The sequence below is a fragment of the Amphiura filiformis genome, chromosome 5, assembly GCF_039555335.1.
Source record: "Amphiura filiformis chromosome 5, Afil_fr2py, whole genome shotgun sequence".
NCBI classification, from domain to species: Eukaryota; Metazoa; Echinodermata; class Ophiuroidea; order Amphilepidida; family Amphiuridae; genus Amphiura; species Amphiura filiformis.
The window spans coordinates 59,317,187-59,344,615 of NC_092632.1; the positions used below are offsets into that span (position 1 = coordinate 59,317,187).

General features: G+C 36.2%; 1 protein-coding gene across 1 annotated transcript in view; it reads right to left on the bottom strand.

Annotated features, from left to right (window-relative positions):
* Nucleotides 1-4,943: 4,943 nt before the first annotated feature.
* Nucleotides 4,944-27,429, bottom strand: part of LOC140153449 (trans-L-3-hydroxyproline dehydratase-like) — a 30,800-nt gene continuing 8,314 nt past the window's right edge. Inside the window, exons 2-4 of the mRNA XM_072176206.1 lie at nucleotides 19,439-19,694; nucleotides 15,671-15,963; nucleotides 4,944-6,200 (exon numbers count right to left, since the gene is read on the bottom strand). Of these exons, the coding sequence (XP_072032307.1) occupies nucleotides 5,937-6,200; nucleotides 15,671-15,963; nucleotides 19,439-19,694 (813 nt within the window). The 3' untranslated portion in view covers nucleotides 4,944-5,936. The remainder of the gene's footprint in view (nucleotides 6,201-15,670; nucleotides 15,964-19,438; nucleotides 19,695-27,429) is intronic.

The window sequence follows — 27,429 nt, forward strand, 5'->3', positions numbered from 1 at the left end:
TTTCGTACAAATTATTCATTTTATATCAGAAAGGATTTTATGCATGTACTGGAAATTTGGAATTATTTATTCTTATTCCCCGAGAAAGGCTCTAGTTCCTTGTTTTCAGCAATGAAAGCTTGACTTTTAAAGGGACATTCAGCGATTTTGATTTTTTTTGCACTAATTTTGGTTTCATAAATGACCCTTATTTTGAAAGTCAAGTTTGATGAAAAATCATTTTGGCAAATCATATTGCCATCTAGTGCCTTCTGAAATCCAATTGTACAATTTTATTTGTGTTGTCCAGGCCCGTATGCAGGATTTTTTTAGGGGTGCTGATTTTGAAAAAGTGGGCTTTTTTCCCAAGGGGAGGGGGCGATTTTGTGAAAAGTGGACTTTCTTTCCAAAATTCTGACCTTTTTGACGAAAATCCCTTAAAAAACCTTATTTTTTGCTCGATACGCTAGCAAATTATGAAATTTTGGCACTTTTTGTACACTTTTTGTAACCCCCCCCCCATACGAGTTTGCTGATTTCAACTGGAATAGCCCAACACTGTCACAGACCAACATACCCACCAGTTTCAGTAGAGTGCAAGGGCGAATGAATAAGAATCAGACCTGATCATTTTCACAAATAACCATGATGTTCTGTCAAAATGTTGTTGCAACTTTCATTTGGTATTTCATGTTAAATTATGAATAAACTATATTATTAAAAATTAAAAATTGGATGCTTGATCAAATAAAAGCCCAAATTATTTAGTTAAAGTATGACAAAATGATCTGTGAGATGAGCCAAAATGATTTCTCATCTTGTAACTTTTTAAAATGTGTGTAGGTTCTCCATCCCTGAATGTCCCTTTAATAATCTGTTTTAAGATCTGATATTTATTTTGATACTTATACATTGTTTGGTGACAAACTGCGTGTAATCATTGTAAACTTTATGAGGAAGTGTGCATTTGTCTTAACAAATCTCAACATCTGACACACTCAGTCTTACTGAGTAAGGTAAAGCCACGATTTCTCCGTGATACGGAAAAACGGAAAAATTCATGGAATTCGGGGTTTGCTCACAGAAATTTGAAAATGCCACAAAATAGTGAAAAACTGTTTAAAATGTCAAACTTTTGTGTTGATTTGCAAAATAACAATGAAAAGTGATTATTTAGCAGTAATCAATCCATTCTAGCATTAATTCTAGGCCTACGATGCAAGATTCTGGCCATACTACAGTAAAAGGTAAGACAAAGTACACTTTTAAAACATGTTTAACTTTTCAGTGATTTATAGTGGAAAACGGAAAGTCACAGAAATGTCCAATTTGTAACACAGATTTTAAATTTTGTAACAGAGAAATTGTGGCTTTATCTATAGGGAACACTCAGTCTGACTCAAGATGAAATCTATAGGTATTAGGTTGGAATGATGTTTATCATATTTTGCTAACAAAAGGTATTAGAACTGCATATTTATTACAAATACATGAAGTCACATAAGGATGAAATTATTACATTTAAGTATAATAATTTCATCCCTAAGTGACTTTGGGTATTTATTATACAGTTCTGATATTAAGTATAATAATATCATCCCTTTGTGTATGCATGTTAAAATATATATAGAATGTGACAACCATCATTTGAACCTAATACATATAGATTTCAATATCCGGTTCTTCTTCAGCGTGCCTCTGTGGCACAGTTGGTTAGAGCTGTGTACTAGTATTACAGTGGTTGCTGGTTGGAATCTGGCCAGATGCACTGGTTTTTCAACATTTGTGCGCTGGCAGTTCTGGACGCAACGTTCACGGAACCACCGCTAGGTGGCAGCACACGACGAAAGCTTTGATGGAACACCTTAATTACTTTCATATGGAAAAACCAGGTAATGCTCCGAGATGCCCGAGATATCTATGATGTAGCCACAATTTTGACATTGTAGCGCATGGAATGCCTTAGGTTTCAAAAGGGTTGGAAACGCTGATAAATATATGAAACAGCATAGATCTGGGCCAAAAGAGTGCATTTAATCGACAGATCTAATAGACCTGTGACGTCACGGATCTATACATGTACAGGTAGCCGGGTATAGCCCCCTTCATCTGGCCAGACGCCACCAACGGCATCTATCTCTAGTTCCGAAAAACTCTGGGTAAAGAGTAAAATTTGTTCATCCTATCAATCCATAGAACCAAACCCAAGTATAATAATTTCAATTGCTAAAACACTGCAAAATCAAATTATTGAATACTTTGTGTAAACACAGAAATAAAAGCAAACACTTCAAAGCAACATATTGGTTTCAACAAGCAAACATTCATATAATTCATCATTATATGCATATAAAGGTAAACATTTGGCTAAAAGCATATCTTTGGTTTCAATTTTTTTATGCATTCTTTACTATAGGTCAAATATCTAATTCTCAATCATGAGACCCAACTTGGGTACTCATAGATATTTGCGTTGAGTGTGCTTTGGAGGACATGGTTACGGAACAAGCACATCTTTTGAGAATTGACCAATTGTGGTCTTACAAATGTAGGTCGCTCGTTCGTGTTGTTCCACAAAAAGGGCGCCGATGCGCGGGCAACTGTATGCAGAAGGTATGGCCTCTCGTGATCGAGAATTAGATATTTTACCTATATAATTAAAAAGAGCTGCAATAGTACTCAATAGTAGAGCATGTAATAAAATTTACAAATCCATGTAATAATGTTCTTGCAGTCTGATTTTATTACTCTGGAGTTTCATGCCTCAGTTCAGAATTCAGCAGCTATATCTAATGATCACCATTGGGCGTGAAACTCACGATTAATAAAATCATGCTATAAGAACATTATTACCTGGTTTTGTGTACTTTACTCTATATAGGGTGACGAAAAAAAAGCCTGTTCTACGGGCCTGACCGACCCAGAATTTGCATTTTGGAGAAATAGGTTTTTTAATTTCGCTAAAATCATGTAAAATCAGCCGTTTTGGGGCAAAAATTTTTCAAAATTTTTTTTTTCCAGATTTTGGTGACATTTTAGAGTAATTTTAGCCTCCAGAAAAACCGTCCACCCCATAGAACAGGGTTATTTTTTCATCGCTAGTATAATACTGTAAATACTGATTTCTAAGGACTGAAAATACAAATGTCATTATGGAAGAGCTTGGAATTACCAATTTTGCTTATCACACTCTATAACAACAGAGTTTTAGTACTACTTGACCTCAACACAGCATGCAGATTACAGAATACTAATTTTGAATCAAGGTACAATCAGAGGCATATAGACTGGGGGAGGGGGCAGGGGGAAAGTTTCCCCCTCCTTGAATACCAGGACCAATAGGGTGTAAATACTGAGAAATAATTATAGCAAGACAAAATTGACGAAAAGTTAGAAAAATATAACTATAGTTACTAATCAAAGAAGATAATTTTGACAAAAAAATTTGGTGGCCCCTCCACTTTTTAGATTCTTGAGCACCCTGGCGGCAGAAAAATTGGGGTCAACAATTAACAATTTTAGTTTAAAATATATATAGCAAATTTGGAAAGTACCAGTACCACCCTAGGTAGAATTACACTAAGTTTAAAACAATTGCTTAACACACACATCTAGGAAATCAAGCCAATATATACATGTAATGGTTTTCTACATAATACAATATACAACTTATGCCACCTTTCAGAATCTAATCAGAATCTAATTCAGAATCAGCAAATTTGAACATTTTGCCCCTCCCCCTGGCTTGGTGGTCACTTTTTAGATTCTTCAGCGACCCAACGGAAAAATTGGGTCAACAATTAACAATTTTAGTTAGTGAAAAATATTTCATCAGCAAATTTGGAAAGTACCGGTACCACCCTGGGTAGAATTACACTAAGTTTAAAACAATTACTTAACACACAAACCTAGGAAATCAAGCTAATATACATGTAATGGTTTTCTACATAATACAATATACAACTTATGCCACCTTTCAGAATCTAATACAGTTTTAACAATCCAGCGTTTACTTCGTTCTTTATTTTAAATTAATTCAGTTGGCATCTGATTTCCCATTTCTGCACAGTCATATATTTTTGTCATTTTCCATAACACTTTGTAGCTTAAAAAATATACTCTTACAAAAATGATGTATCTAATTTATATAGAAATATAGAAGTACTATAAATCATTTTTTTTTTCTTTTAACAATTGCGGTACATATTTTCACCTTGAAATATTCATCCTATAAATTAGTTTTAATTCAATTTATTACAAGTCCACATTGGTCACAGACACATAGGTCACACGTAAGTAATTTAAAATTGACAGAATTAAACGAGTTCAAATAATTACTTTTACAATCACATCGAAACAGCTGTTGTCGGAAGGGCATAAATTAAAGAAAAGATAAAACAAATATGTATGAAAAAAAGGAAATAATACTGACTTTATATTAAATATTAAATTTAATATTTTAAATAATACTGACTTTGTCTTAATATTTTCACATAGAATCAATATTCTACATCCGACAACCATGTAAAAAATGTCTATTTCAAACCACAACAACAACAAAACAGTTCTAATTCCCGGGGGGATCACTCATATATGAAAGTTGTAAGCATCGGCGTGAAAGAAAACGTGGATTTAGGGTGGTTTTGAAAATCAAAACGAGGATCCGCGCGGATCCGCGATTAGGGTCTCAAAACACTCATTTTACAAAAAGAAGGTTTTTTTTAAAGACCATCCTCGCTTATGGTAGTTTTTTAAAATTGTTCAATTAACAGACATAAGTGGTGACATATTTATCAAGTTATTTGGCACAAAAGAGTGGTTTCTGAGCAATTTTACTAACCAGGTTTTTAAAAAATCGGAGCCGACTTCAACAGCGCCAATTTTAAGCTTACCGATATCACACGCAATAAATAGGGGCAAATTTCAAACCAATTCCTCACTATGGTGTTTTCATATTGTCTGTCCTTGTTTAGGGGTAAATTTCAAACAAATTCCTCGCTTATGGTGTTTTTATTTGAGTAAAATCCTTGTTTAGGGTTAGTTTGACAAATTTTCAACATCCTAGCTTAGGGTCAATTCATGCGGATGCTTACAACTTTTATACATGAGTGCCCTTCCCCCCGGTTCTAATTATAGATTTTCGAAGAAAACTGCCATATGTGATTGGAGGTCACATGCTCAAATTAAAGAGAAATTAAATACTGTTTTAAAGGAAAATGAAATGACTGGTAAGCAAAGACTAAGCTTTGATGGCACTGACTTAACGGTAGTTGACTATGATGATTGTCTATCATAAATAGCCAAAGGGCAGATTGTCTTTTCATTCCACTTTATTAGTTCATTTCAATATCATATTAAACATAAAAATACGATATCATAAAAGATGATTGTCTATCATAAATAGCCCAAGGGCAGACTTTTCTTTTCATACAAATTTAATACTTCATTTTTAATATCATATTAAACATACAAATATGTAATCATAAAATATAACAAACAATGATATTGAGATGATTGAGAAGTCAATGGCCAGATATGACCATCCACCACCCTAAAATGTTTAAACAACTCTTAAAATCAAAAAAATATATTAATATACTCCCTGCCAAAAATATTTGAATTAAAATTTTTGTTAAATGTTTTTGTGTACTGAACGGCGCATTGTTCGGATATTTCAGGCAGGGAGTATAGTACACTTCCCATAACACCAATAAAATTGAGCAACAAATCATGCACATACAGTATAATATTGCGTAACAGGATCAGAAATTTGCAACCAAGTGCGGGAATCCTTTTGGATTCTCCCAGTGGAATTTTGCAAGTATCCATATAACTTAGCAGGATAAACTGAAATATTTACAAGAATCCATTTATATCCTTGCAATTTTGTCGACGAGAATCTTTGGGAGAATGGATTCTCGAATTCTCGCCGAAATTTCTGACCCTGCGTAATCTTCTCATTTCACAAGGAAACCATTCTTGAGTTGATCATCATCCTCTGCAATAAAAGTGGCTTCACCAGTGTAATGGCCATGTCCACACACTTCCACCACCACAGCACTGAACTCGCCACATGTGGTGTCTCTGACGGGTGACCCGGTAAATCTGGAACCGCAAGCTCCACTCTCAAAAGTCCTTTTTTGATTCAGAGTGATAAGTTTCTTGTGGTATTGTAAAGCTATGCGAGCTGTTACTCCAGATCCAGTTGGGCTCCGGTCAACCTAATGGGAAGCAAAGAAAATATCCAAAGTAATAATAATAATAATGTGCAAGATTGGATTGGATGTTAGGAGCTATATAATAATAATGAGCTGGGGTGGGGTAAAATGGGGAGCAAGAATTTGTTGGTAAGCAAGAGAAGAGGATGGCAAGAAGCTAACATGCAAGTCTTGTATTTGATGGAATCCAGAACATGAGTTGGCTGTAAGGTTCAAAATACACCAAGCCTCATGGTAATTTCACAAAATATCTCTATGAAAAATACTTGGCATTTATGAAAAAAGGTACGCATGAGGGCTATATTTTTTGTTTTAATTTCTGGTAAAATTTCTTCATCATACTCATAATAAACACAAAAGAAGTATTTCGAGCCCTGGTTGAATATTTCTACAATGATTTTTAAATATGGCCATAAACCTTGGCATTTAATTGCTTTAGGACCTTGAAAACTATTATCTCAAGAACTCCGTCAGAGGTTTGATGATATACAGTAAGCCAAAGAATTATGGTACCAGTTGTGTTCACCTCTGTATATCCTAAATAAAGACAAATATGACAAAATTAAAACAAGCAGCCGATACCTGTACTCTTTAGCTCTGATTTAAGACCTTATTTGTTGAAATTGGTTGAGAATGAACGAAACGGCGATCTAAAACCTAATGACGAAACAAAATCAAAAGTTGCAATTTTGTGTTCTAATCAATGAAAGCACAACGCTAGTTTTAACGTGCTAATTAATGGAAGCACAGTGCTAGTTCTCTTGTTCGCGAACACTTTGCGTACTAATCAATAGGGCATACAATGGAGCAAACTGCAACTTTTAAATTGGCATCTTCCTTGGGTTTTTGGATCGCCATATTTTTATTTTTCGAACAATTTCAACAAATTTGCAACATTATACTGTCACTTGTAAAATGAACAATTCCATGAAATAGAAACAAAGAGTTTAGTTTTCTATCTAGAGACTCATTTTTGCTGGATGACAATAAAAATCAGGGGTGAAAATAACTTGTTGACCAGTGGTCAGTATGTAGCTAGTATCCGCCCCGCAAAACCTGAAAATTGTTTGGCTGAAAAGAAAAACCACCAAAAAACCAAGAAATTTCACAAAAAGAGTAGCTATAAAAAGAAACCAATATATGTATAAAAGCCTTTTAAAATAGTTTAACTTATTATCATTCAAATATTTGCGGTCAAATTAAACCATGACCTGTAACAACATAGTTTATTTCATCCCTGATAAAATGATAAAAGAACACTTCAAAGAAGTCATTTAACTGATTGATACATGCATGAATAATTAAGCAACTTTTGTGCAATATTATTACACACCATGCACATATATTGAGGAGGGCTTTGGGGGGTGTGAGCTCTCACGGGGTAAAAGCAGGGGGTGGCAAAAAGGAAACTACAGCAGAAGAAGGGATGGCAAAAATAATTATTAATGAAAAGGGTGGAAAAAATTGTACAAAATTGTGACAGAAATGGAAATAAACTTAACAATCACAATTTTCACAAACAACATTGATATGGATGCATGAAATGTAACTGTTCCTTAATGACGAAATACAAATGTACATCACATATACATGTACATGATACACTACAGATATTACACAGTAAAGTATAATTTGGTTCACCTCAAGTTCAGCAGTGACGTACTTGTGTGCATATTTCGCTCGCCGCAGTATCGAATCGTGCGCTTAGTGTACACGCACACGTACAGGGGCAGTTTGTCGGCATACTTGCAGTGCAACCGTGAAAAAGCACTGACATCACAACTGAGGTGAACCAATCGCCCTGTCCACCATTAACATTTTGAAGTCACATGGTCTCTAGTAGCCATCATTAGTCATGTGTCAAAATAGTCACTCTCAGCAACTGAAAAACATGTTTCTAATTGCTACTAATCACCTTTGATTTTTATGGCAGCGTTAACACACTTCCCATAATGCATTTCTCCCATTTCAATCTGCTGTACTGACTTGCTACCCTGTGCAACATGGGCCGAGAGTGACAAGATGTACTGGTGAACAGAACACATCCAGATATTGCAAAATATGTTTATTTCTTTTTTAAAAATCTTTCAACAGCAAGCCATAGTGTTACTGTCTACAATGTTTGACGTTCACACAAAAAATGGCTGATTTTAAGATTTTTTTAACTAAAAAGGACAAAACAACACAAAACAACAATGACAAAGACAAAAGGACAAGTTTCCCATGTTATTTTCATCAGATGCAGAATGAGGAAAAAAATTGCTAGCAGTTTTCAGCATCTTCGAGGAAAACGGCGAGGCCCTGTCCTGCAGACATAATACCAGAAAGTTAATGACATTCATGTGCTCAGAGTGAGTCATAGACATTAATCCCAAACATTTTTTGGTTGTTAGATAGAGTAATATTATCACCAGTTTTACTTTCAATAAATTGGGTCAGACTGTTCCACAAGCATTTAATTTTATTTCTTTACTATCAACCAGTGTCCGAATTAAGAAAATAAAAGGGGTTGTCAGGTTGTAATTTCTGGTTGTCTGTAAGCTGCCACAATCTGAAAAACAACTACATGCGACTAATAAAGTGGAGTGAGTGTAGTCAATTTATGACCAATACTCTTAAATATTTAACAATTCATCACTTGTGTCAGGTTTGAGCAAACTAACATGCTGAAAAAGTGACTTTTGGCTGTAGAACTTTGGTTGTCCGCCGGAGCATTATTTTGGGATGTCCGGTGCATATTTTGGTTGTCCCAGGCGAACGGACAACCAAAATTTCGAACACTGCTATCAACCCATGTTTAACAAGTCTTTTCTCAAAATGAAAACAGAGGAAACCTGTATAGAGTAATGGGAGAGTATGTTGATGAAATGAGGTGATGTATCATGTTGCAAAGGTTTCTGAGAAGGGTAAGATATCTTTTATGGTTAACACACTGGAGAACTAACTTACAGCGAGACTAACCGATTATAGATTAATGAACGTGTATTACTTGTTGGGAGACAAATCAGACAAAATAATGCATGCACACTGATGTTGATGCGTCTAATGCACAAGCCCGAAAGGGGGGGGGGTGCATTAGACGCATCAACATCAGTGCAAGTGCATTATTTTGTCTAATTTTGGAGCAACAAGTAATACTGATTCATTAACATATTTCACACACAAGAAGTAAAAAACACACATGATTTTTGCTGTTTTTATAACAAAATTATCACTAAAAGTGTTGGAAAATACAAGCAAATATAAATGCATCAATCCGCAAGAAAAATGAACGCGTCCGAAAGCACTGCACGTAGTATGCGCGCCTGTGCATATATACAAGGTTTGGATTTTTCTAATGCTTGCTCTGATTGGTTCTCACTATCTAAGAGTGTATGAAGACTAAATACTTTCGGTAACTAAAGCTAACTAAGAAATGTGTTTCTAATTTGCTATGATTGTTAGAAAACATCCAGTAATTCACAGTAGAAAGTTAACTAAATGAAGCTGGTTTTAGCACTAGGATTAGTCATGTTTAAATCAATCATCTCAATTGAACAAGTAAACCATCTTTGATAAAGTCATCCTCCTCCAGAATATATCTGGCTTCACCAGTATAGCGAGCCTGTCCAGCCACTTCCACCACCACGGCACTGAACTCTCCACATTTGGTCTCCTTGACGGGTGATGCGGTAAAAATGGAACCACTTATTCCATTCTGAAATTGTCTTTTTTGCTGAAGAGCAATGAGCTTTTTGTGGTATTGTACAGCAATACGACTTGTTACTCCAGACCCACATGGACTGCGGTCAGCCTAGGTTGGTACAAACAACGAAAAGGTTGAATTTTATAAAATCAAATCTAAAATACATTTTGAAAATTCTCATCATGCATAATAATTGTCTTGCAAGTTCCAATCTAAATTTAATTTGTTGCATCAATCAGATTCAACTCTATCCACGGAACCTTGAAGAGGCCACATTCTTAACCCCATAAGAACTACCCGCCGATTGGCCAAAAAGAAGTTTTCATTATCAATTGGACCAATCAGCAACATTGTTAGACTGTCCCACAGTCTCGGTTCAGTCCGGCCTGGATAATGGAACGATACATAATTACATAATAGCCTACCAAAATATGCCATAGTCCTTCACCCCCGATTCTAAATACACAGCCCAAAACCAATTCCTCTCTCTACACAAATTAGCTCAAATTGATGCCACTTCACTGATCACACCTCCTATATTGAACGCTAAAATTCAGTGACCGCTCCCCACGCCGAGACTGTTCCGAAGTGTTAGAGATTTCACTTCCAAATATTCGTTCAACGAAGCCCGGTGATTCTGATGTCAATTACAAAAGCCCCGCCCCATTTTCAATTCAAATATGGTAGCACAAAGCTATGCGCGGGATGTGACTTAAGATCGGATGGGACACTTGTCATTGCTTGTAAACAACTGAGAGGTATTGAGCTCAAGTGGCACGCGTCTGATAGACCCATGGTGCACGCGCAATAATAAAAGGCAACCACTCGACTCGGACTTAGGCCTATTGTCCATATTGCGTATATTATCGCTAAGCGTGCGGTTTGCAAATGTTTGCACATTATTTAGCTAGGAAGCCTTTTCAAATATCCTCGCTGCCAAGCTGCGTTGATTGGTCGGATACAATATCGTTGTTTTAGTCGCTACACAAACGTTAATGTAGTGAAAACATGGACGTGGTATATAGAAAGATTGCGTGACTCCAAATCCGTAAAAGTGAACTCCCAGCATTTTGTGGGAACTGGAAGTCAAATTGCTTACAGACTGGGAGGATCCATGTATTGGGTTGATTTTTAATGCTATGTAATCTACATTACCAGTCGTTCTCCATGGACCCGAGGGAGGGTCTACAACATTGTTAGAATAATTTCACCATGCAAAAACATTGAGGTGGATTATTTGCAAAGCTCCATTCTGATTGATGATTAAAGTGAAGATATCATGTAATTGACCAATCAGAGGCAATGTTAGATCGGCAGGTAGTGTAAAAGTGAGAAAACCACATACATGTGACACAAAGAGAGACATGATGTACCTCAACTAAAATCAGTTTCAATTTGTGAAAAACAAAGCCTATGATAGGCTATCTATACTATTTCAATGAATTGCTTGGAATCCAAGTTTGGGATTTCTGGGTCATCCAACCACAATCGCATAGGCCTGACAGAAGTTGGGAGTTAAGTGGGGCTCCCATTTTAATTCTGTAAAAGTCCCCTACACTGTATCATAAAAATATGGTGCATAAATAGAGAGAAACAGATAAAAAGAACAATTGGCGAAGTCATGACTTTTCATCAATCTTCCAGATTTACAGCCCCTGAAAACTGCAATATTCTTGCATAAATGCATCACTCTCTTCCAACCACTTACAATGCTTACTTCACTTACAACACTGCTATCCACACCCACAACACTCACCATTCTAACCACTTTTATATTCCAATAAGCCACAGAACAAGTTTTCTTGTCGTTGTTAACTCGCTTCCCATCCGCATTCAAAATGCCACTTCTATTGACACCTTCAAGAAAATCACTCCAACAACACATATTTTTATCAAAACCGACTCTTCATCCCAAATCCATCTTCAGTCTAAGCTACCAATCTATCATATTTATTTTTGGTTCATTTTTCTCTTCCTACTCCATCTGGACATCCGTTTGTCACAGCTAAGGCTGGCATTTTCGGTCGGGTAAACGGGTACCGCCGAGATTACATTACCCGGGTAGGAAATACCTCCCGGTACCCGAAATTCAAAAAAAAAAAAAAAAAAAAAATTTTTAAGTTTTTATTTTTTCGGTTTTATAGTGTCCCTGGACCTAGACCTAAATGCTAGGATCATTCATGGTTGACCTAAAAAAAAAAAAAAAAAAAAAAAAATTCAAGATATTTTGTTATTTTTTAATATGAAAATTGATAATTTGTATTCATGTCATAGTCTATTAATGATTTCAAAATGCATTCAAATTCAATACATTTTGAAATCATTAATAGACTATGACATGAATACAAATTATCAATTTTCATATAAAATAACAAAATATCTTGAATTTTTTTTTTTTAGGTCAACCATGAATGATCCTGGCATTTAGGTCTAGGTCCAGAGACACTACAAAACCGAAAAAAAATAAAAACTTAAAAAAAAAAAATAAAAAATTTTTTTTTTTGTTGTTGCAATTGGTACCAGTTACCCGCCTGAAAATTGCGGCGGGTACCGGTACAAAATTACCCGAAAATGCCAGGCCTAGTCACAGCCATCTCCTCTCTGCCATTCATCTATCTCTGTATCCTGTTTTCTTTCCTTACTTACTTTTAACCTCTCTGCATCACTTAATTTCTATAGATTCAAGATCTCATAGCACGCTGATGCTTCTTGCAAATATGCATTGGCATTAGCCAGTCTCTCCAAGGTGTTCACAGATTTGGGGTCAAAGGTCATTGAGTGGCCACTTCTGGCCCAAGACAAAATACCTTCCAAAATGCTGTTTCTCCCAAAAACAACATAGCAGGGTGATGCCACTTGCAAACATGTATTGACATTAGCCAGTGTCTCTAGGGTGTTCAAAGATTTGGGGTCAAAGGTCATTAAGGGGTCACTTCTAGCCCAAGAAGAAAAGCCTTCAAAATTCTTGTTCTACCACAAACAACATAGCACTGTGACGCCACTAGCACACATGCATCGCATTAGCTAATGTCCCTAGGGTGTTCACAGATCTGGGGTCAAAGGTCATTAAGAGACCACTTCTGGTCCAAGACAAAATACCTTCCAAAATGCTTTTTCTGCCACTAACAACATAGCAGGGTGGTGCTACTAGCACACATGAATTGGCATTAGTCAGTGCCTCTAGGGTGTGTACAGATTTGGGGTCAAATGTCATTAAGGGGTCACTTTCGGTCTGAGACAAAATGCCTTCAACATGCTGCTTCTGCCACAAACAACATAGCAGGATAGGGTGTCACCACTTGCACACATGCATTGAAATTAGTCAGTATATAGGGTATTTACAGATTTTGGGTAGAAGGTTATTAAGGGCTGGGGTATGAACGTTTGGACAGTATTTATTTTGGGACATTAGAGCACATCAGACATATCGAATCGCATTCTGAATCTGAAGAATGTCATTCTGATATCAAATAATTTTGATTTTTGAAATTCGCAATTTAATACACATTTTATGGCAAATCATTAAAATTGATATTTTGATATTTAACAGTACTAAAAGTAAACTTTATAAACCTGATGATTTATACTTAAAGTGTATGTAGGTGGGATGAAAAGCCGACGATCAATTGAAAATTTTGACCTTTCGTATTGAAGATATGGATTTTTTTTCCAAAAACACCCAAAAAAAAATAGGTCTTTTGGGAAAAAATCCATATCTTCAATATGAAAGGTCAAAATTTTCAATTGACCGTCGGCTTTTCCTCCCTGCTACATACACTTTAAGAATATATCATTAGATTTATATAATTTACTTGAGGACTGTTATATATCAAAAATTTGAAAAATATCAAATTTTTATAATTTGTCATAAAATCTGTATTATATTGTGATTTTCAAAAATGAAAATTATTTGATATCAGAAAGACATGCTTCAGTATTCAGAATGCAATTCGATAGGTCTGAGGTGCTCTCATGTCCCATAAAAAATACTGTCGAAACGCAATAAACGCTCATTTTAGATCCCTTAAAGGTTCACTTCCGGGTAGACACGTAATACCTACAAAATGCTTCTTCTGCAACAAACAACATTGCAGATTGATGCCACTTGCACACATGCATTGACATATGCCTTAAGGGTTGGGCACAAATTTGTGTCTATCGCTAGGGTCAAAGGTCAAAATGGCTGTCTTTGTGGTCACAAGACCACTACACTTCTACTTATTAATTCTTTTTTCATTTTGTTAGGGGCCGCAGAAAAGCTCCTAGTAGGGGTAGGTTAAACAGCCTTTTAAAAAGGGTGATGTTTCAAATTTCTTAGGGAACCAGCTTATTTGATGCGGCATGATCTCCTGAGCAATTTTTCATCCAAATCGGCCAAAAAATTAGAAGGTGCCGGCCAAAACAAGTATTTGGACAGGGGGTCTGTTAGGGGGTCTTAAAATCAATATTTTCATCAATAATCATTATTTTATGCCTAATTCTGTTAAAGTTGGTGTTGGTTTGCAGGTAATTGATGTCTAGAATTCCATTTTTGAAAGTTGCATAAAAATTGGAGTTGTCGTTTTCTTAAAATGGCCGTTTTACGTCCAAATAAGGATGTGAGGGTGCTTTGCATAAAACATGCACACGTTCTTTTCACCTGAAATTTTAATGATGTCAGTATGAAGATAATCACATGTGGCACATCCTCAAGAAATTTGGGCATTATATTTCTTTTGACCGTGGCACCATTTTTCAGATTCTCAGGAAGCCTTCCATTGAAACATACACATTTTAAAGTGCGTTGACCCCTGTACAGTTGAATGGCAGCGTTCTATGAAATATTCAAATGGCTGCCAAAATCAAACCGTACAATGTGAATCACTCAAATTTCTTGAGCAGGTACTACCTATGATTATCTTCATAGATACACCATTGAAATTTCTGTTTTAAAGATCGTTTGCAAGTTATGTGCGAAGCGCCCTCATATCCTTATTTGGACGTAAAATAGCCATTTTAAGAAAACGACAACTCCAATTTTTATGCAACTTTCAAAAATGGAATTCTAAACATCAATTACATACAAATCAATACCAACTTTCACAGAATCAGGCATATAATAATGATCGTTGATGAAAATATTGATTTTCAGACTCGCATAGAGTCCCCCTCGCCACATACCTGCAATGGCCCGCACCGATTTGGCTGAAAAAGGTGTCGAAATGCTCAGGAGATCATACTGCACCAAATAAGCTGGTTCCCTAAGAAATTTGAAGCATCATCATTCTATAACCTACCACTACTCCTAGTGAGTTTTTCTATGGCTTGCATCAGCAACAAATTTGTCTTCCAAAATTATCCTTGTAAATAAATAAAATATGATATAATTTTTCTTTGTTATTGAATAAAAATGACTCCTTCCTGTGCCAAGTTAACTATTGGGCTCAATATACTTTTCCTCCACGCACATGATGTATTGATTAATTTGGAAATAGTCAAGCTTTAATGAAGCTAAAATAAAACAGGAATACGCACATGATGTATTGATTAATTTGGAAATAGTCAAGCTTTAATGAAGCTAAAATAAAACAGGAATACTTACATGATGTATTGATTAATTTGGAAATAGTCAAGCTTTAATGAAGCTAAAATAAAACAGGAATACGCACATGATGTATTGATTAATTTGGAAATAGTCAAGCTTTAATGAAGCTAAAATAAAACAGGAATACGCACATGATGTATTGATTAATTTGGAAATAGTCAAGCATTAATGAAGCTAAAATAAAACAGGAATATCACTACAAACCTGGGCCAAACCAAAGACACAAATGTTGGCTGTGGGCTCATCACTCCACTCATCATTCCCATCTGTGATAATGGTTCCATAGAGAAATGCCAAGTCATCATCATCTGGATGCCTGAGCTTCACCTGTTCCTTAACCGCATTGGACACCGCTGTAGCCGCATCGACGATATCCCTTGTTCGGGATTTCCTCACATCAAGGCCGAAACGTTCAGCTGACACAAATGCGTAGAAGGCTCCTCCATAGCCTATGTCTACTGTCACCTTGCCATGGCCTACTACATCTACATCAAGATCTGAAATTGAAAAGAACAAAATTGCTTTAACCCTATACCCAACTGAGTCTCACTAAAGCTCACTATTAAGAACGACTCTGCGTGCATGCATTCCACGTGACTTGATGATGCAATCAGCCTAAATCATGTATACCCAGGGGATTGCTGCCCGGGGCAGCCTAACCTCGGTAGCTACAGGTCGGTGATCGTGTGCGTGGCATGCGAGGGGTCCCGGATTCGAATCCCAGGGGTACCAAGTGACTTCTTTCTTCACTTTCTCTCCTTTTTCTTTTCTTCTTTCCCTTCTGATAGCAAAAAACCACGGGTAGGGTTAGGGTTAAAGCTACTTTCATAGATAACTTAATGAATGAAGCTAAGCAAGTGGGATAAAATCAAACAGCTAGCATACAATAGTGAACACAAAATATTTTAATATTTTATGTTCACTATTGTATGTTAGCTGTTTGACAAAAGTTCTTGACCTTGTGTAAGATAGTGTAAGATAGTTTACCCCTTACCAGTCACATACCCCAAGACATTAGTTTGTTGAGTATAGCACAGATGAAGACATAGATTGGACGCAGGGTTCGATTTAGAAAATAAAATTTACATGCACAACTCTGATTTTTTCCTCAAAATGGGCTGAATAACACAAAATTTTGCATGCACAGGCAAAATTCTACATGCACAGAGCCAAAGTTACGTGTATTTGTGCATGTAAAACCCCTCTAAATCGAACCCTGATTGGACGGGAGGCAGAGTGTGAGCCCGGAGCGTGAGGCCTACTGGCCGAGATCAGAAGGTCGTGAGTTAGATTCCCATGCCGGCACATTCCCTTGCTTTTTTTCCAAGTTGGGTTGTGTGCCAGTCGGGATTTGTGTCATGTTTAATTGTAACACTTTGGGTTGGTAAACTGTTCATTCTTTCTTTCTACTGGCTGCATCAAAATCAAATTAATTATAACAGATATTGAAAGTATAATCTGTAGAAGAACTCAAACAACTTCTAAGACAATAAATATAATATGTGACATGATCAAGGGAGTCACATGTCGGCCCTGGTCGAAAATGAGTTTTACACATATTTCTAAAGAGTCCATTTAGAGCTTTCAGAAACTGAAAACCCCATGTTGATACGACTTTTCTTTGTGAAGTTACATCAATTTATCAATCGCTGAAAACAATATAAAACAATATTTTAACACTTTCTTTGCCAATATCTCAAAATCAATATTAGCGACATCCGACTCATTCCCCTTGATCGTGTCACATATGTCCATAAATCTAGCATATTTAAGAGTTTCCAATAATCTACTTCACTTCACTTGAGATAATTATAATAGTGTACACGCTTCATGCATATGCACAATTGCACATAAATGGATGATGTCCCTTCTTTTATCAAAGCAAGCAATACCATAGGAGTGCATGATGAGTCTTCTATAGGCCTAATCATTCTTTCCTAACCAGGGGTTCAACTTTTCTATCAAGGGGGCAAGGGAAGCAATCACCAGCCCATTCAAGCCAGTAAAGAGCTTCATGAACTTGTGCTTGTGCTAACCAATCTTATCATATGGCATACGTTTCTAATATCATCACATCATGTAACTACCAAGATCAGTTTGACAAAGTTCCATCCAGTATGATATTCTGTTTATTAGGCCAACTCTGGCTCTCTTTGATTGATTCAGCATTTTATATGCCTATATGGTACAATGGGCTATTTCATTTGAAATCCACACTACCCCTGTGGAAGATTTTGGAAATATGTTCCACAGGGGGAGTATGAATTTCAAATGGAATGAACACATTAGCAGCTCCATTTGAATTTCATACACCATCTGAGAAAGATTCAACCTGAATCTTCCACTGAGGGGGGATGTGTTTCAAATGGAGCTGCTAATGTACTCATTCCATCTGAAATTCATACTCCCCCTGTGACAGATATTTCCAAAATCTTCCACGGGGGGAGTGTGGATTTTACATGGAATAGCCCAATGAATTTGCTTGCTATGATGAATGTTTGGTTGTTTGCTATGTTCAAAAAAATAAGGTTCGCTATGTCAAATATGAAATAAGGTTTGCTATTTCGAATATGCAATAAGGCTAGCTAGGATTAAGGTTAAGGTAGCGAACAGTCGACATAGCAGGCTGTGACCTTATATTCTAAGGATATTGTTTATCCTTGCTTCCATGTTTATTGTCTTGTGGTAAGCCAACAGAAAACTGCCATATAAGGGCTCATATTGAAATACCCTACCACGTTTTCACACAGAAAGAAGGCAGGCAAGCCTCGAAATAAGCAGATCTGGACCAGGAGCCACACATTTGGAAAAGGTGGCTCCTGGTCCTGTGATTATCTAGTGAAACAGGAGCCATTTTTAAAGAGCTTGGAGTCGTTTAGATTTTATTGTACACATTAAATACAAAAACTGGTTAAACTACCAGGCTCTAATGTTTGATTAAATGTAGAGCCTGGTTCACTTGATTTTGGTGTGGACCAGGAGCCAAAATGTTATGACCATTGGGTAAATGGCTCCTGGGTGCCTGCTTATTTTGAGGCTTGAAGGCAGGATTTCCCTCGCTAAGCGCACGCCTCAGGAAAGCTCGGTCATAAAACGGATGGATTATATGCATCAGTGATACACCCTGCCCAGGATTTTAACAAAAGAAGGCTAGCACAGGAAAGCTGCAAGATGGCGCACACCTTCCTGTGTAAGGGAATTTCAATATGAGCCCTAAGGCTAGCTAGGATTAAGGTTAAGGTAGCGAACATTCGACATAGCAGACTGTGACCTTATATATTCTAAGGATATTGTTTATCCTTGCTTCCATGTTTATTGTCTTGTAGTAATAGCCAACAGAAAACTGCCATAAATATAATTCAAGCTCATTATTTTTTTTTAAATCCATCGACACGATGTTAATTTTATCACCCTTTTTATTCTTTTTGACACAATTAACATCATGCAGATGGATTTTTATTTCAATATTCAATGAAACCATGAAAGTTCTTAGATTTCAATATTGATAAGGCCCTTCACAATTTGATTCCGAGTTTACTGTTCAAGATTTTAAAAATAGGACGAGGTGACTTTTAATTATTAATTATCTATTATTTTCTTTATTTAGTATTAGTTATCACAACCAATTATCAACCCCTTTTGACGGGAGTCAGCATTTAGGCCTAATTATTAACTACATGTATGCTTACTTTTACACATAGTCAACGTGCAGTTATGCTGTTTGTTTGTTCATCATTATTATTGTTGATATGATTCATGTTAGAAAATAGCAAGTAAAAGCCATTAAAAGTTATTTTAAAGGAGAAAATCCAAAATAAAAACAAAATAATTAAATATTTTGCAATTTTCTATTTTGGATGCGGGCGGTGAACAGTAAACTAAGAATTTAGTGTGAAGGGCCTAACAATACATGCAAATAAGCAAGAAAACATGTAGTGAAATGAATTTGTAAAATATAATAAAAGAATTCACCTGTAGCAAAAGCAAATGCCGGCACACTATAAAATCTCGTTTGGCCTGTCCTCCCACCTGTCACTTGTACAAATGCTTTGACCAGCCCACATGGACACTGAATGTTCACCTCCGTCTCTGGTTCTGTGGCTTTGACATGACCATAATCTATGGCATATCGTCCTAGAGCTATCGTCCCATGTCCACACATGGTGCTATAGCCGTCGTTATGGGTGAAGAGGACACCGATATCTGCACCAGGCAAATCTGGAGACACCTACAGAGAATAAAATCGAAGATGCATTGGAATGGTTTTGTGGACACAGTTAATTCAAGGAAATATTAGTAATGGCACACAACCCAGGTGACTAGAATTTTAGTGATTCTACAGAGCCTTAGCACACGTGTATACAAACCTTTTCACACTAGAACTTTATTACAAAACCTCTTACATTCACTTGAGCCATTTTGAGAAAACATCAAAAAATCATCAAAAAAAGTACCGGTACTGATATATGGTCGTTTGCAACAAAAGCAGCTTTTGGCGGGATGTTTGGGTAGGATGAGGATCTATCCAAAAACTGATTTTGTTGAAAACCCCCTTATAGTTATATCAGTGATTTTTTGATGATTTTTTGATGTGTTCTCAAAATTGCTCAAGTGGATGTAAAGGGTTTTGCAACAAAGCTTTTCACTAAATTAAACATTTTCAAGAGCCCAAAATGATACCGTTTCGCTATTATTAAAATGGATGATTAGTTTCCAATTGGACACATAAAAAATGACGAGGTCGCTTTTCATTATTCATTTATTATGTGAAACTTCATATACATTAGTCAAGGTGTTGTATTTGCTTAAAACATGCTTTCATTATATCTGAAAACAGATAGAAATCATGAAGTTGTTGATAAAAACTTTACAAGAATGATCAGACTTTTGTATTGCAAGAATGACATGAGGGCGCTGCACATATTATAATTTAAGGATGGAGAACTAGGACTATGAAATTTGCACCTGAGAATTTACTCGGAAAACTTTGCTATGACAATATCTATTTCATATATCTAAACCGAAGAGATTACGAAAGGGCGTATTTTTAGGTGGTACTTCACCCTGATAAATTTTGTGACTAATTTTGCATTTTCTCAAAAATAACTACACACTGGTAACAAAAGTTATGTATATTATAGGGCAATGAATCCAATTACTTCACTGAAATTTCAGTGATTCAAGACAAGTGATTCATTATGTTGAGAAATGAGGTACATTCAAGTGGTACCTCTTTTCTTATCATAAATAACATACCACTTGTCTTGAGTCACTGAAATTCCAGTGTAGTAACTGGATTCCTTGCCCCTATAATATACATAACTTTTGTTACCAGTGTGTTATTATTTGTTTGAGAAAAATGCAAAAATAGTCAAATTTATCAAGGGGTGCAGTACCACCTTAAAAGCTCGGAATACATATTCCAATGGCATGAGCGATCACAAAGCATCAGCAAATCTTATTTCCTAAAACATTGGTCGAAAGATTGTCCAAATAAGGGAGGATGAAAATGAGATAGATATGATTGGTGGGCTTAGACAGGCTTGGTAAATGATGAAGTTCATTAATATTCATTAATATTCATTAAGGCAAATTTCCAACAAAAAAAAAACACCTTCCTTTATTTCATGTCTCTACTTCATGAAAAGCTAACAGAACATCCTACTCTGAAACACATAATGTTGTCGGAAAAACAAAAAATGTGTATTTTCGGGATTTATTCCTGATGTTACCCTCATTTACTTTCCAAAATTGCATAAATTTATATACCCTGGACTTAAACTTCAGAAATAATGTCTGAAAAGGTCCATGTCCTCTCAAACTCCTGTTAAAATAGTTTAATATATGTGTACAACAACATCCAAAATTTAGGTTAAAAAGACAAGACAACCAATGTTTCGGGAGCATAAAAACATCCATAGTACATGTACTACTACTGCAAATGATATAATGAGGAATACAGCAAAAGAGAGTGACAAGGATGGAATGAAAGGAAATTAGAATAATAATAAAAACATACCAGGGAAAAATCCATTGGGTGAGAAAAACAGACATGTGCAAGTAGAAAGGGCCAACCAACATGCAAAAAAATATAAACTTAGTATTAATTGGACTCGCTTACCAGTCCTATATACGCCATACCTACATGTATGTATATTAAGGACTGGCTCACACCATTTTGTCTGTCTATGGGAAATCACACGTGGAAAATGGTATCAACTAACAATCCACATGAAAACTAGGAAATTATAAAGGGCCAACCAGGTCAAAAAGGGAAAAACAAATCTATTCTATGGTAGGCCCTTCTGGTCAAAAGAACAACACGCAACAAAATATAATCTCAGTATTACTTGGACTTGCTCACCAGTCCTATATACGCCATACCTATTTATATTAAGGACTAGCTCACACCATTTTGTCTATGGGAAATCACACATGGAAAATGGTATCAACTAACAAGCCACATGAAAACTAGGAAATCATGCTTTCCATGTACAGCAGGTTTTTTTTTTACAAGTAAGTAAAACATTAGGTATTATATATCAACTAGATTTTTGCGGTTCTTGATTGCACAGTTCTCAACGCAAAGCGTCGGCCGCAGTGCCTCCACCTTGGCGCGCATCTTTTTAACCAGTGCAATTTCACTTGACCCCAAATTGGCCCAAAACGACCTTGGCATTATTTGCCTCTTTCACTGAACTCATCAAATCATTTGGGTATTTAACCTTTATGTGTATTGCTTGTAAACAATTTAACACCATGTTTATGAACTGAACATCTTAGTGTTTAAATTTTAAGTTAAGCACTAATTTGGACATACATTTACCTCATAGACAGTGCATAAATAATACTTGTATGCAACTTTGACAAATTTCATACAAGTTGCAGATATCGTATATACCGTATTGTTTGTAATAAATGCCCCGGGGGCGTGGCATTTTTCCAAAAAGGGGGCGTTCATTGAAGGTGAATATCAGTGAAAAAAATCAGGTTAAAGTTCCCGATGGTGCTCCTGTAGAAAAGAGGGATTTACGGCTATACTAATGGCGGCGCCCATGGAAAATATCATTTTTAGTAGTAAATGCATCAAAATTACACCCGTAAGTACATCATTAAGCAAGAATCTAGTGAAATTCTACCATAATTAGGCAATGGAATGAATGGAAGTGTGAGTCATCAACAGGTTTTGTCCGTGCAATTTACCGATTGTGCCTGACAAGACTGACTGACTGATGCCAGTTTTAAGCTTACTCACACGATATAGCATGGAATTTTTGTCAATTTTTCACAGAAAAATTGGAGGGGGGGGGGCGATTATTACAAACAATACGGTATGCACCTTTGCGTGTCACTAAAGTTGCAAAATTTACAGAAATCTTATCATATTTTGATAATTTCAAGCAGCTGTGCGATATTTAAAAAAATTGTAGGCACCTTTGTAGAGTTTGTATGTGTTTTTGCATTTTGTTTTGTCCTTTAATCAAGCTACAGCGAGGTAAAAAATAAGAAAATTACAATTCAATTAAATATTTAAAATGAAAACCTACCCTTCTAAATAACACCATCCAACCAATCTCTTTTCTGATTAACATAAACCATAATACCGAGGTTTTTAAACAAGTCAATTAAATGGATTTACATTTTGAATGAAAACCTACCTATTTAAATTACTCCCAGTAATATTCTGGTTTACATTTTGTAATTTTAACATAATAGCATTAACTTGGTATTAGTGAACCAGGTGTGTACTTCCATCAAGCTGTGTGAAGTGAAAATAATGCCATGTCAATTAAATGGATTTACATTTTGAATGAAAAACTACCTATTTATAACTCCCCAGTAATATATTTTCTGGTTCACATTTTGAAAAAACATAATATTTTAGCATAGCTTGGTATTAGTGAACCAGGTGTGTACTTTCATTGAGCTATAGCTAGATTCAATTTTTTTTTAAATGAGTCAAATGCACTTTCAAAGTCTATATATTTTTCATAGATATTTAGTTTTGGCAGAAAAAATGTCACATCACAAAATAATGAGAATGGTGGACTAACAAACTGTTTGTTTAACATGCTTATTATTTGCAATATTCTTAATTGTGTGACCAATCATGTAAAATATTCTTAGAAACAACAACTCGTCCTAATACGCCAACATTTTGAAAAATTGTAAATGAAAATTGCAGATACAACATGTAATATAAATAATGATATTAAATGTTTAAAGTTAAAAGTTTCAAAACTAGTTTAACCAAGGTTAAATTCTTGGACCCTTTTTTTACTAAATAAATGATAATATGTGCCCCGTTCCGACGAAACCAGGAACAAGTCACATTTTTGACATTTCATGATTTGAATAAAAGTGTAAGCACAGGACAGTAAGCTCCAAAATGATACTAAAATTATATACATAGCATCAACACTTTTCAAGATATGGATAATTTTGTAAATGATACCTTGATATTTTTGCCAAATTGCTAGTCTGAGAAATGTTCTAATTTAGTTTCCTGCCTTTACACGTGATTGAATAGGGATTATCATAGTTCAACTGTTAATGCACCCCCCCCCCATTGGGAAAAGTATACAAAAAGTCCCAACATTTTAGAATTTGCGAGCGTAGCACGCAAAAAAATCAGGTTTTGTACACTCTTTTGGACCAAAAAGGTCCAAATTTTGTCCACTTTTCACAAAATTGCCCCGTCCCCTGGAAAAAAAGTCCACTTTTTTCAAAATCAGCACCCCCCAAATGAAACCCTGCGTACGGGCCTGGCTTGGGCGCATTGATAAATACGATACCAGCCTCTCCCACCAGTTGGTTGATAGATTGTAGAATGTTCCCGTGGCTACCGCCAGTCCCCATTTTGTGTGTCAATGGGATTTAAACTAGTGAGGAACACCCCACCATCGCTCTTTTATCATTGGGTGTCTATCACGCTCCGGTGGGAAATCAAGACATATATTTCCCCGATAGCGAGTGCTCAATGGACTGTGTCAAAGAAACTTGTGCACAAAATATATCAACGGATTCAATACAATATGTCATAATATATGAGTATACACGTACCTAAGAACTTTAAGAAGTTGTATGCTGTATCAGTTTTCCAAATTTATTTCATTTTTAATGAAAAATCTGATAAAACAAGAGGCTGCTTTGAGCATGATAGCCGTAATGAATTCTAATGAGGCAGCAAGTCCCTAGCTTGAGTCCCTTGGCCCCGATCTTGAAACAATTCAAAATGGCGGAATAAAATGATCGTGCGTAGCAGTTGAAGTACTGGTAGATCAAACCTACATCCAGGGCCTGTGAAAATCGCAATTTTGCTACTAGTGCCGTAGACTTCGTAGGGCCGTATTTCTCTTCAAACAAGGCTTTAGCCAGAGGGGTGTCCAGATGTCATTTGGATGCCCTGTTTTCAATTTGGACACCCTAAAATTCTGATTTTTATAATGGAGTGAATAGGAAAAGGACACCCTGATTTTGTAGAATGAGGTATATTTGACCATTTTGGACACCCTAAAGACACCCCTCTGGTTAATGCCTTGTCTTTGAAATATCTCATTTGCAAGAATTTTGAAAATAAATGGAATCAGATGATGACATTAACAATGAAGGGAAAGGATACATTGGACCTGAAATTTGTAAGTGAATTTGTGCTACACGATTTACGCAAGGTTATTGTCAGGGTTCACAGGTTTTTGCCGCAACCGTGGTTTTTCCACTTAGCAAAAACAGTTTTTGCCGGCAAAAATGGCAAAACTAAAAAACTGATAAATGTTTCACTTTTTTCATCTCAAAACAAATTATTTTAGTCACAAAAATCATTTCCTAGATTTAATACAGCAGGATTTGGTAATTATAAGTAACATTTTAAGAAATTAAATGTATGGATTTTCATTGCTCACTAGGGCACTTGGAATGCTTAGTGCATAAGTGTCATATCAATTTCAAAATGTTTTCTTTTTAAGGACTTGATAAGACAAAAAATATGTTTTAAATGATTACTGTTACTGTTTATGAGCTTTCATTGTTACATTTTAATACTTTACTGACTAATGTGACTATATGTGAGTTTTTGCCAGTTTTTGCCATTTTTGCCGGTTTAAACCAGGCAAAAACTGGCAAAAACAGGTTTTTGCCACTTTTCCCGCAAAACAGGTTTTTGTCGGCAAAAACCGAACCCTGGTTTATTGTACAACTTTGTGGAAAGCAGTATTCGAAGAAATGTCAGTATGATAACAGTCAATGAACTAATTTTAATCTTTCCCCAGTGCTAACGAAACAAAGTTGGACGTGGGCAACAAGGGTGAAAATAAGAGAGCTTGAACCAGGGGCCACTTCGGCAAAAAAAGAGGCCCCTGGTTCACCAAGATTTGAAGAAACCAGGGGCCACTTCCAATTACCAAGGGGCCAATAAAAATAAAGATATGCTGATAATGCTGGATGGGTTAAATAAGCAATATAGTTATCTTATTCGATGTATCCAAGTAAATTAAACTTGGAATTTCCAAGCCAGTGACCCCCCTACGTCCGACAAGCGTGGTTGGTGATGAAACAATACAAGTCACCAGGTGACCCACCTTGTTTACAGCCGGTTTCTGTCGTCAATGCATGTTCGCGATTCAGCCACATTGCATTCTGGGGTCAAGACTAATCAATTACTTTGGGTCACGTCGATAAGAATGAGTAAACAAAATGGCTGGGAGAACTGAGAAAATCGTGTCCTTAAAAAGTGTTTCATCATGGCGATCAGAAACCTCATATCAAAAAACTATTTTCTACCGCGCTGGATATACTGGAGGTACATTTTAAGGATATAAATTGGACAGTAAATACATGAAATAAGCCAAATATTGCAAGAAAATCTTCTCACCAGGATGATGGAATCTGCGCTGCGTGATTCACGTTAATGCAAATGAAAACCCATAATTCAGTCTAGTCTAGTGCAGACCAGAGGATGATTTAAGCACTTCCCACCACGCCACTGTGCAGGGTTGTCACTAGACTGAATTTAGTGCCGGCTAAATTTCCATGATATTTGTCCAAAATACTCTCATGCGTCACTTTCCAGCTGTTTTTAGGGTAAAAAGTACAATTTCTCTACTTTAGTGCCGGTTGGCAAGTCCTCATATTCCCTTGAGTGCCGGTTGGTCTGCCTGAGTGCTGGTTACTACCGACCGGCACCGACCAGTGTAGTGACAACCCTGCCACTGTGTTGACTTGCGGTTAGCACACTGTGTGAGTGAACGTGACACCACTACTCGCACATTGCATTGACGGGCATGGTTAAATTTGAATTTGGACTGATATATTTACAATAAAAACGCATTCAAAATGCTAGTCGATTTCACATTTTATGTTACCTACAGAAGGTGTGAATTATCCTTTATGCATACATCACTTTTGTTCTGAAATCGACCAAGTAATAATGACACACGCACAAAAAAACAACATCTTTTGCATAGAATTCAATGGGATTTGAAAAGTAAAGTGGCAGTTGAAACTCTAGTGATAACACGTTTGCAGTGCATGATGGGGCTTCCTTAAATCATCCTCTGAGTGCAGACTATACTCACTGCGGATCATCACCATCTTCCGCTACATATTTCAGGATACACTTATTGGCCAACTTATTGAAGAGTACTATTCCGTTAAAAAATGTCATATGATAACAGTGAATGTCTGTGCTGACGAAACTAAGTTGGACGTAGACAACAACCGAGTCCACCCTGGACTAATTAAAGGTACAGTGTATATAACTTTTTTATTTGTCATCCAAATGAATTGGGTTTTTTTTTTTATTTAAAGGAGTATTTCGTGATCCTAGCATACTCTTTTTATAACATTTTTCAGTAGATATCCACAAAAAAAGCTTATTCCCAAAACTTCTGTTGATTCCGATTTTGTGTTTGCGAGTTTGCATGATTATGTGTATCACACTGCTCCTAATACATCAGGCCACTCTG